This window comes from Mustela nigripes, chromosome 15 (genome assembly GCF_022355385.1).
Source record: "Mustela nigripes isolate SB6536 chromosome 15, MUSNIG.SB6536, whole genome shotgun sequence".
In the NCBI taxonomy this organism is placed as follows: Eukaryota; Metazoa; Chordata; class Mammalia; order Carnivora; family Mustelidae; genus Mustela; species Mustela nigripes.
The window spans coordinates 27,924,345-27,936,648 of record NC_081571.1 but is presented as its reverse complement, the minus strand read 5'-3'; the positions used below and the strand labels follow the sequence as shown (position 1 = coordinate 27,936,648).

General features: G+C 32.9%; 1 protein-coding gene across 6 annotated transcripts in view; it reads right to left on the bottom strand.

The window, feature by feature from the left end:
* Positions 1-12,304, bottom strand: part of ZC3H13 (zinc finger CCCH-type containing 13) — a 101,190-nt gene that overhangs the window by 82,605 nt on the left and 6,281 nt on the right. For 5 of the 6 annotated variants that reach the window (XM_059378290.1, XM_059378292.1, XM_059378293.1 and 2 more), the window contains exons 2-4: positions 11,656-11,781; positions 11,232-11,341; positions 8,437-8,548 (exon numbers count right to left, since the gene is read on the bottom strand). In XM_059378290.1, the coding sequence (XP_059234273.1) occupies positions 8,437-8,548; positions 11,232-11,341; positions 11,656-11,772 (339 nt within the window). In that variant the 5' untranslated portion in view covers positions 11,773-11,781. The remainder of the gene's footprint in view (positions 1-8,436; positions 8,549-11,231; positions 11,342-11,655; positions 11,782-12,304) is intronic. The other variant, XM_059378291.1, reaches the window with a different exon arrangement.

The following is a 12,304-nucleotide window of genomic DNA, read 5'->3' as shown; positions in this document are numbered from 1 at the left end:
CAGGACATGATCTCAGGGTCATAGGATCAAGCCCCAGGTGCAGCTCTATGCTCAGCACAGTCTGCTTGATTCTCTCTCTGTCCCTCCCCCGGCTCATGCAAGCACATGCACTCACCCTAAGTAAATAAAATCTTTAAAACAATGAAAATGAAATACAACCAATCAAAATTTATAGACTGCAGTGAAAGCAGTGTTTGAAGAACGATTTACAGCATTTCTAAAGATCTAAAGTTCTCAATTTAAAAAACTGGAAAAAGAAGAGCAAATTACATCTAAAGTAAGAAGAAAATAAATAATAAAAAAAATTAGAGTGGAAATCAATGAAATTGAAAACAGGACATCAATAGAGAAAAAAAAAAATCAATGAAACCTAAAGTCAGTCTTCAAAAAGATCAATAAAATTGATAAGCCTCTAATCAGGCTAAATAAGAAAAAGAGAGATAAAAGACATAAGTTAGTAACAGTAGAAACAAAAAAGGAGACATTACCACAAATCCCAAGGATGTTAAAAGGATAATAAAAGAATACAATGAACAATGCCATGACTGTAAATTCGATAAACAGATGAAATAGTCTAATTCCTCAAAAAAGACAATCTGCCAAAACTCAGATAATCTAAATAAGCCTATATGTAGTAAATAAATTGAATCAATAATAACCTTCCAAAACAGAAAGCACCAGGTCCACATGGATTCACATGTGAATTCTATCAAACATTTAAAAAAGAAATTACAGCAATTCTCTAGTCTTTTTCAGAAACTAGAAGGAGAGAGAATACTTCCTGACTCATTCCATGAAGCCAGCATAAATACCTAATATGAAAACAAGACAAAGACATTTCAATTTTCTTGTAATGACAAATACTTCTCAGGAACATAGATGTGAAAATCCTGAAAATATTAACAAATCAAGTCCATCAACATATAAGAAGAATTGCACAACACAACCAAATGGGATTTATACCAACTATGCAGAGCTGGTTCAAATTTCGGAAGTCAATTAATGTAATCCATCACATGAGATTAGCAAAGAAAAATCATAGGATCATATCCATATATATGGCTATCCAGTAAAAGCATCTGACAAAATCATATCCATTGATATGGATATCCAATAAAAGCATCTGACAAACTCCAATACCCATTAGTGATAAAAAGTCTTAGCAAACTAGAAATAGAGGGGAACTTCCTCAACTAGGTAAACTAAAATTTAGGAAACTAAACATACTCATACCATAAAATCCTACAATGGCATTCCTTGGTTTTTACCCAAATGAATTGAAAACTTGTGTCTACATAAAAACCTGCACAAGGATGTATTTTATAGCAGCTTTATTCATAATTGCTAAAACTTGGAAGCTACCAAGATGTCTTTCAAAAGACGGGGAATCTGGGTAGCTTATTTGGTTAAGTGACTGCCTTCGGCCCAAGTCATGATCCTAGGGTCCCAAAATCGAGTCCTACATCGGGCTCCCTGCTCAGAAGGGAGTCTGCTTCTCCCTCTGACCTTCCCCCTCTCATTCTCAAATAAATAAAATCTTAAAAAAAAAAAAAAAAAAAAGATGTCCTTCAAAAGATGAATAGAAAACTGAACTGTGGTACATCCAGATAATGAAATATTATTCAATGTTAAAAAGAAATGAGCTATCAAGGCATAAACAGAGATGGGATAACCTTACATGCATATTACTAAGTGAAAGAAGCCAATCTAAAAAGTCAACATACAGGGATGCCTGGGTGGCTCAGTTGGTTGAGCAGCTGCCTTCGGCTCAGGTCATGATCCCAGCATCCTGGGATCGAGTCCCACATCGGGCTCCTTGCTCAGCAGGGAGCCTGCTTCTCCCTCTGCCTCTGCCTGCCATTCTGTCTGCCTGTGCTTGCTCTCTCCCCCTCTCTCTCTCTGATAAATAAATAAAATCTTAAAAAAAAAATAAAATAAAATGTCAACATACAGTATCATTGCAACTACACAGCATTCTGGAAAAGGTGAAGCTCTGGAAACAGTGGTTACCAGGAGATAGGGGAAAGAATGATGAAAGGCACAGAGACTTTTTAGGGCAGTGAAACTACTCTGTGTGATATTATATAATGGTGAGCACATGTCATTTGATACATTTGTCCAATCCCATAGAATGTATAATATCAAGAGTAAACCCTAATATAAACTATGGACTTTGAGTGATCATGATGTGTCAGTGTAAATTCATCAATTTTAAGAAATGTACCATTTTGGTTCAGGATGTTGAGAGTATGGGAGGTTGAGAGTGTGTGGAGATAGAAATGATATGGGAAATTTTTGTACATTCTCATCAATTCTGCTATATACCTAAACTAAAAAATAAAGTATTAAAAAATGAAAAACTGAGGAAATTACCTGTACCTGATACCATAAATGAAAAAATTATTATCCCTATAAGATAGAGATTCTAAAAATAAAGAACCCACAAAAAAATGAAAAAATGGGCAGGAAATATGAACAGAATTCTCAGAAAAAAGGTTCTTAAATATGGGAAGATGTCCAACTTCACTCATAAGAGAAACACAAACAAAAATTATACAAACACAATTTTTCTGATCAAATTGGCAAAACTTTAAAAATCTGACCACATATGCTAGCAAAGCACAGAAGAAATGGGCTCTGTCTGCTGGCAACAATGCAAAATGGTATGGCTGTGAAAAGAATGGTCATTATTTAGCAAAATTACATAGGAAATTTACTCTTGACACAGCAGTTCCATTCGAGGGATTTATCTCTCCCTAAGACACACTAAAAAACAAAAACAAAAACAAAAACAAAACAAAACAAACTCCCAAAACAAAAATACAAGCGCACAAAGCAGTCCTGTTTGTGGTAGCAAGACTGAAATAACCTAAATGGCTGCCAGGAGAAGACAGGTTAAACCATATATGGTACATTCATACAATGAAGTACTATGTGAATATAAAAAGGCACAAGAAGTATCTCTACATATTCCTATGGAATAGTTTTCTAGATACAGTAATAAATAAAAAGAGCAAGATGACAAAAATGTATACAGTATGCTACCTTTTATCTAAGAAAAAGCAAAAATGCCCCTATATAAACCCTAATTTGTATATATACCTATATACATATATGTGTATGTATATTTGCGTGTGTATGTGTGTGTGTGTGTGTGTCAAAGTGGCAGGAGAATCCAAAAACTAGTTAAAAGTAGTTACCGATAGAGAATAGGGTAAAGTAACCAAGAGATAAAGGTAGACTTTTCAGAATGTAACCTGTTTGGGAGATTTAACTTTGCAGCTATGTAAATGTTTTATGATTAAAAAACAAAATGAAGGGGTGCCTGGGTAGCTCAGTTAGTCAAACACCCAACTCTTGATTTCAGCTCAGGTCTTGTTCTCAGGGTCATGAGTTCAAGCCCCATGATGGGCTCTATGCAAGGCATGGAGCTTACTTTAAAAAAAATAAAAAGAAAAAAGAAGCCTTAAAACAAAAATCAAAATTGAATGAAGCAACCCAACTAATGTAACAATTCTGTGGTTCAATCTCAGAGAAGAACTGTTTCAAGTGACTTGACATACAATAACTTGATTTTATAACCCTAATAGATTTCACAGATATATTTCCCTAATGAGATATACCCTAAGAACTAAAAAGAAATCTTAAACTGTTCTCAGTGATACTATCATTAGTGATATTATTGTTAATTGTTATTCTGGAACTGTCAAACATACGATAATGCAACTGAAATTCAACAGGGACTATAACATATTAGTATCCCCACAAGTACTAAAAATAGTGTCAAAAATTAGTTGTCCATGATTTGAGCCTAGTATACAAAAGGGGTTACAATCCAACTCATTCTCTCTCCATCTTATTGTCCTGGAAAGCTCAGTTAAGCTTAACATGTTCCCTCCACTCATTCTTTTGCTCTTCAAATCCTACTAACTCTACCTCAAGACTCTGTGTTAAATTTAGTTCCACTGTGTTAAATTTGGTTCAGATTGTCCAGAACAGCCCTTTACAACAGAAATATGATACATATGTAATAATATGTACATAAGTAATTTGGGATTTTATTGTTTCGATATTAAAAGGAGAAAGAAATGGACAATTAAAATTCTGGTAACATCTTTAACCCCCTATATCCAAAATATTGTCATTCCCATATAAATGTAAAAATTATTAATGAGTTATTTGGCTTTTATTTTACATCATTAAGTCTTTGAAATTCAGTATGTATTTTACACTTATAGCACATCTCAATTCAGACCAGCCACATTTCAAGTGTTTAACAGTCCCAGTGGAGCACAGACCCCAGGCCACCAGGGGTTCTTAACACTGGCAACACATCAGAATCACTTTTCATTTATTCAGTAGTGAACTTACTAGTTCCAGGGTCTGGAGGTGAATCTGTGAATAATAGATTCCTGGCATATAAGTCTCTTTTCTCTTGCCAAGCTCTGACTGACACATTAAGACTGTTCACAATCTGATCTACCTAATCTACCTCTTCAGCCCTCACCTCAAATTCACATGCTATAATTTCTATACATTAGGCATAGAGCTTCACAGTTTCTCAAACACACTAGTCCTTTAAAACTACTTATTGTTACTATGTTGGTTTTCTCCTCTTTCTAAACTTTGACCATCCCCTCTTTCATCCTACCTATCCTTCCTACACTCAGTGCAAATGTCATTTCCCTCCGTGAAATGGTTCTCTGGTTCCCCAGGCAGTTATTTATTCATTCCACTGCAGGTTTTGCTCATCTCTCTCTGTCATACTACCATACTCTATAGAATTACAATTTATCTATTTATGAATTTATCTCCCAAGATCACGGGTTATCAGCCTCTTAACTCAAACACAGTGGAGCTGAATTCGGGGGCAGAGAAGGGGTAGAATTACAGTGAGTTTGTACCTTAACCTCTCTTAGCTACTCTATGTTATCTAACCTGCAGCTGCCCCTACCTAAACTAGATCTGACTTTCCCATAGTCCATTACATAAAGATCAACAGATGTCTGTGTTGCACTAGGAATGTATCACAGAAATGCTCAGCATTTGTTATCCTGTCAGATTACTCAAAATAATTAGTACCTTGGTATCCTAGCTTACTAACACTTTTCCCTAAATTTGGATAGGGAATTTTCTCAAACCTGATCACTCTTGTTACTATAACCCTTAGGTGTGCATGATACTCCCCACCTTAGAGGGCTTTCTCATCTAGGGAAAGTGAGAATCAGGCTTTAAGTTCCTTGATGAAATGGCCAACTCTGCTGTCTACTAAACTAATATGCTGAACATATAAATCTTTATGATCAGAAACACACTTAGATTTAGACACCTGTTAACAACCTAAATCTCCAATGCTGATGTCCATCTCCTATTAAGAGCATAACAGCAATCTGTATTAGAGAGGAAAAGCCAAGAGTTATTCTAATATTGTACAGGCCATTTATTAGTCATCATGGATCAGCCACTCATGTTACTTGCTTTACATATATTTTCTTCACAGCAACACACTGATAGGGCTATGGCCTCCATTTACAGATAAGAAAACTGACAGCACAGTTTAAAAAAAAAAATCCTAAAATAATGTCTTCAGAATATGAATTCTAGATGTTTGCCTTTTGAACTATAGTCCATTTAGTGCTATGTTAGGACCAGTTCACAATGACTCACAACAGCCAACTATTAAATTTTTAGGAACTGTACGAGCCATTTTTAAACACAGCCATGATTGAAAATTAAATCCTATAAGCTAACAATTACACAAATAATAAAAATCAAGTTAACTATTATTCAAAACTCACTTCCTAAATATTTCAGTACATTTTACTCTTGAGGTTGATTACATTTATTATGTGTGTACGTGTGAAAAATAAATGGTGTGAAAATGAGTATTATTCCCAACTTTGTATTCAGTGATACCACTTTGCTAGCTTGAAATTGACCAGGATGGGAGCATTTATGCCAAAGAAATTGGTAAATCCTACAAAACATGGCTTTTTTTCCCCGAGTGGCTGTTAAACCTTACCAGCAAATCATGGAGTTCATTCTTTATTCTGAGTTTATCGGTTATTCCAAAATACAATACAAATGCTCAGCCCCTATCAAGAAATTCTAATTCAGTAGATCAAGGATAGAGTATCAGCAATGTATTTCACAAAAAGTTATCTCTCCTCCAAAAGAATTCTTATATATACATTCTTCTAGCTGAGAACTACTAAGAATTCTAAACAGTATTATGTATCATCAGACATTAGAAAACTATATACTTAAAAGTGTATTACTTTAGGTTCCCAAATTTAAGTCTCTACAAACTATAATGTAAAACTGTAATGCAGCTTTTTAAATCAAGGATCAAAAACTGTTATAAGTAAGGCTCTATGTAGCTTAAATTATCAGAAAGGTTTCTCTTTAAACAATTCAATAATTTTAACAAAAAGATTATGAGACAACTAAGACAGCCACATAAAAAAGAATAAGGCTGAACCATAAACAAAAACTAACTCGAAATGGATCAAAGCTAAAACTAAATCTCAAAGATTCTTTGAAGAAAACAAGGCACGATAAGACACCTAAAGCACAAACAACAACAGAAACAGATAAATTGGATTTTATCAAACTAAAAACATTTGTGCTTGAGGACATCATCAAGAACACAAAATGATAACCCACAGAATGAAAGAAAATTTTTGCAAATCATAAATAAGGAATTTGTATCTAAAATACAGAGAGTTGGGGCGTCTGGGTGGCTCAGTGGGTTAAAGCCTCTGCTTTCGGCTAAGGTCATGATCCCAGGGTCCTGGAATTGAGCCCTGCATCAGGCTCTCTGCTCAGCAGGGAGCCTGCTTCCTCCTCTTTCTCTGCCTGCTTCTCTGCCTACTTGTGATCTCTGTGTCAAATAAATAAATAAAATCTTTTAAAAAATAAATAAATAAAATAAAATAAAATATAGAGAATTGTTACAAATCAACAATAAAAAGATAACCCAAAATAAAAAAAGGCTAATATCTGAAAAGACATGTATCTAGAGAAGATAAGCAGATGGCCAATATGCATATCTTATTGTTCAATATCACTGACGTCCAATATCATTAGCCAAAAACTATAGTAAGATTACCACTTCATAACCATTAAGACGGCTCTAATCAAAGAGTTCAGTAACAGCAAATGCTGACAAAGATGTAGAGAACTGAAATTCTCATACACTGCTGGAAAGAATGCAAAACGGTATAACTGCTTTGGAAAACAACCTAGCAGTTTCTCAAAAAATTAAACATAGAGTTAATATATGACTCAGCAATTCTACTTCTAGATATAAACCCAAGAGAAATGAAAATATAGGTCACTCAAAAAACTATTTATGGATGTTCACAGCAATGTTATACATAAAAGCCAAAAAATGGAAACAACCCAAATGTTCATCAATAAATGGATAAACAAAAGGTGATATATTAATACAGTGGAATATTATTTGGCAAAAACAAGGACTAAAATATTGATATATCCTAATAATCTTTCATGAACCTTGAAAACACTATAGTAGGTGAAAGAGACAAGTCAAAAACAAAGCCACCTACTGCTTGACTCCACTTATTTGAAACATCCAGAACAGGCAAATCTAGAGTGACAGTAAGTGGCACAGTGGTTGCGTAAGGCTGGTGGTCAGTCAGATGATACAGGTATAACCATTAAAGGTTTTTCCTTTGGATAATGAAAATGCTCTAAAATTGATTCTGGTGATAGCTGCATGACTCTGAGAATATACAAAAAACCCACCAAACTGCACACTTTAAATGGACGAATTGTATGTTATGTGGATTATATCCCAGTGAAACTGTTACAGATACATATACATAAATTTCTTTAAAAAAACTAGCTGAGGACGAGATTTCCATATCTGAAACACTGATGTTTTCTTTTATTCAATGAGCTGTATCATAAAATAGATTTCTCTTTTGGTTTCATTGCCAGGAAACTCACTACTAAATTTTGTTGGCACATGAGCTTCCCCTTCCTTAAGTTCTCTAGTTCAGTTTCTGTCACCACCATGCCTTACTTTCACTGTTTTAAATTCTAAATGTTCTACTATAACCCACTTCAATCTTTCTTGGAAGCAAGCAGGATATGATGGCTGGCTGAATTCTGAAAATTTAAGAATACTTTTAGATACTCATGATGCCCTCCAAGATACAGAAATCATATGAAGTTCAGCCTGAGCTCTGCTAACCAATTCCTTTCATCTTAACCACCAAGGACTGATTCAGAGAATTATGAGTTTTCCCAGAGGACTTTTTTCCTCTACATTACATTATCCGTATAAAACATTATACTGTAGTATTACACATCTACCATATATTTAGCACACAAGATAATAACTTAAATGGAACATAAGTAATAATTCACTACTGAAATTTAACTTCGTTTTGGGAAATTCATTCCTACCCTAACAGGTGAGGATGAGTCCTCTGTATTTCGTTTCTGGGACTCAGTGTCCACATCTTGGCGCTTGTTCTTCATTCTTTCTCTAAGATCCCCTGTAGGCCTCTCTGGTGACCTTTGAACCAGAAAACAAAAACAAAACAAAAAACAAAACAAAACAACAAAAATCTATATTTTTATAATGTTTGTAAGAATATATCTACAGAAATAACTCACGAATCTCAGTGTTTCTTTCCATGGCTCCTAATGTCCAGAAAAACAATTAATTTGCTTTGGCTTAAATATATAATATAGAAAATATGAGCATCACTTACAAATTTTCTCCCCATGACAATCAGAAATGTATACACTAACATTCCATGGGGTGGCAGGAACTGGTGACATGAATAAGAAACTGTATGTGAGCCAAGAAAAAGGAATTTGTTATTAACAGTTAAATTTGTTTTTCTAAAAATCACATAAAGGTATTAATTATATTTGAAAGTAAAAAGCAGGAAGATAAAGTTTTAAATCACAATGTTGTAAAATTAATCAAGAAGCAACAGTATTATCATGTATACATGCATGTGGCTGGATGCAACACCGACAACTGAGAATTACCCATCTTAAGAACCACAGGATACAGAGGAGTTTTGTGTAGTTCTTATAACTTTTCTTAAAATTTGAGATTATTTCAGAACAGAAAATAATTAAAGGATTCAAAGCAAGATTTAGGCGGTAGATTTCTTTTTTAATTAAGGAAAATCGTACACATTTATATTCAACACACCTAAGCATTCATAATTCATACTGAAAATGTGAAAAATGGCTTGCCAATTATTTTTATACCATTATTAAGTGAGAAAACAAAGACATGGAAAACACATTGACTTTAATGAGTATTCCTTGAATATTCTTTTAAAAAGGGCAACAGAAGTTAAGAAGTGTATGTCCCTCATTGGCCACCAAAAAATACTGTATAATATATTTATTTTTTAAGGATAAGTATATAATTTTTTAAGGATATAAACAAATCACATAAACATCTGCATCTATTTCAAGTCATAGTTATCAATCAAATCAATTCTTTTATCAATCAATACAAGTTACATGATTAATGAAGAAATAATTTCAGTTAATTAACTTTAAAGGATCTCATTAATATCTATATACACATTTTACAGGACTATATTAAATGTTTTAATAGTAAATCTGAGTTTAAATGTGAACATTATTAAAAACCAGTAGTTAAATGTTTTAAATTGTAATTATGATGAGCATGTACATCTTATGTGCCCTGGCCTCCTTTATATAATAAGACAGTTTATTAAATATATATATATACTTATATGTATATTTATATTTATACATATATATAATAAGAAAATTTTTATTAATTAAAACCCTAAGAGCACCTAACAGAGTACTCTACATACAATGAATGCTCAGTAAATGATTTAAATATTTTGTGACAAAGCATTTCTGAAATACACTGCTTTTCTTTCCATCTTTGAATCACGTTATGAACTGTATTTTCATCCCTATAAAAAAAGGAAAAAAAGAAATCCAAAGGGGGTTATCAAATGGAAAAACATGCACAAAATAACAACAAAAAATCCTTTATTCTAAGTCTAGTAATGACACTATTTTTTCCCATTTTAGATAAATTTCTCTGCCATTTTCTTTAAAATACCTCTTGTATAAAAATTTTGTCAGTTAATAATAAATTTCACAGATGAATTAAAGTATGTATTAAAAGTGTTGTAATAATAGGAACAAAACATTAAAATTACTAGAATACTTTCCCTGTGTATATTTATACAGATAATTAAACATATGTTAAGAACTGGTTTTCCTACATTAACAGAAGGCACAGATGACAATCTAAATACAAATAAAAGAGTATTCAGCATCACGAGTAAAGTAAAATGTACATTTAAGTGAAAAGAAAGTCAGTTAAGGGTCTGAATTTTAAATTCTCTTAAGCTTCAAAATCTATATACAAACACACACACACATTTAAAAAGAATTTTTTAAAAATCTGCAAATGCTAATGTTCAGTTTTTATACTACCGCTATAACGAAAGCAATAAGCACACCCAGTTTTAGGACTCTGTTAACTATTTGTTTACCAATCAAGTTTAAACTGTTTTTGTGTCTACATATGTTACATATGTTACATATTTAACCATAATATAACCATCATGAACTGAACTGAAAGAAAAATGAAAGGTCTTTATTAGGAAAAGTTTCATTCAGCTTCCTTTATTAAAGGCAAAAAGATGTCCTAAACAGGTAACAGGACCTTTATCTACATATAAGTACATGTTTTTATTTACATTAATACATTATGATAAGGAATTTGGCAAATGCATTTTAATGTACAGAGTTTGCAGTAGACGGTCTCATGTCATTAAGATCTGAATTCAGAACATTTTAAAAAGCTAAAATTATATCCTTGTTATATTTTATTTTTTTAAGAGTTAAAAATAGTCTTTCCAAAGTAAAAGTAAATCCATGAAATTCTGCTCTTAAATCATTTTAACTACATAACTAGGTGCAGGGGAAGTAAGTCATACATATATTATAAAAAAAAATCTACTGGCAAAAACAGTAAATACTGAGCAAATATTAAAGCACACACTTTATTAATCTCAAAATGAACTAAAAAGATCTTGTTGATCTTTGACTATTGATAAGACCACCACCAAAGAGAAAAATCGGATCAAATATATGCTTGTATTTCAGATTTTTATACTAGATAAATTACAAAAGCCATCTTCTAATATTATATGAACAATTCAAAGTTCTTAATTTACCTTCTATAATTGCTGCTATAACCTTTACCACGGGGTGAAGGGCCATGTACGAATCTACATGTGTTTCCATAGAGGCAGTTGCCAGTCTTCAGCCAGTTACGGCACTGTGTCTAAGAGACAGATATTACTATGTAAATTTCATATTTATTTCTGGAAAAAAAGATGCTAGTGGGACAAAATTAAAACAAATGCTACCAAAATTCCAGCTACCCTGAGACACATTATTCATTCCCCAAACAATAAAAACAACAGGACAAAAAAAAAACCCATAAAAATTATTACTCTTCACTCCTTTATGAAACTCAGTTTTTAAAATTTACCAAACATTCCTATAATACAACAACCTGTTCACCTTATGATGCAAGTCAGTATTCAAGAACAGGATTAAAAGATAACCCCTGTGACTGAGCTAGTGACAACTCACCTCTGCTGTACTGCCAGTGCTGGGTCCAAGCCTCTCAAACACACTGGGTCTTCGGGATGTGCTATCAGATATGGTCTTGGTATTTTCCACTGTGACCTTCCTTCTAATTTTTGACATTTTGTACTACTTTAACCAAAAAAGAGAGAGGCAAAACTGTAAAATTCTTCCGCTTTAAATTAACTGAGCTTATAACTTATACGTAGATAAAGCTGTAGATAACACTATAAAACTGTGGGTAATTTTTCTCAGGAGAAAAAAGGCATAGGAGAGGTCACAGATAAACAGAAGGTCTCTTCTAAGGCATGCCACACTAGTGAACTTGTAACAATGCCCAAATCTGTTGGCTAGAATTTTTATTCTTCTGCAGAGTGAAAGAATAAGATTCTACTTGCACAATTTTCACAGTACATTCAACATCAGAAAACAACTATGAAATGTTTAGTTTCTAAGTTCTTTATAAAAGTTTCAAAATTTAGTCAACTATCTTTTAAGGAAAAGTTGTGCTATCATTCTCCATAAGGTAGTTAATTGGGAAAGAAAGCCATGTCAAAGAGAATGGGAAAATAAAATCAGGTGAGAATTTTACTGATAGTAGAAATTATGCTTTATACAGCTTGTAACATTAGGTATATTCCAAAAATCAGCTTGG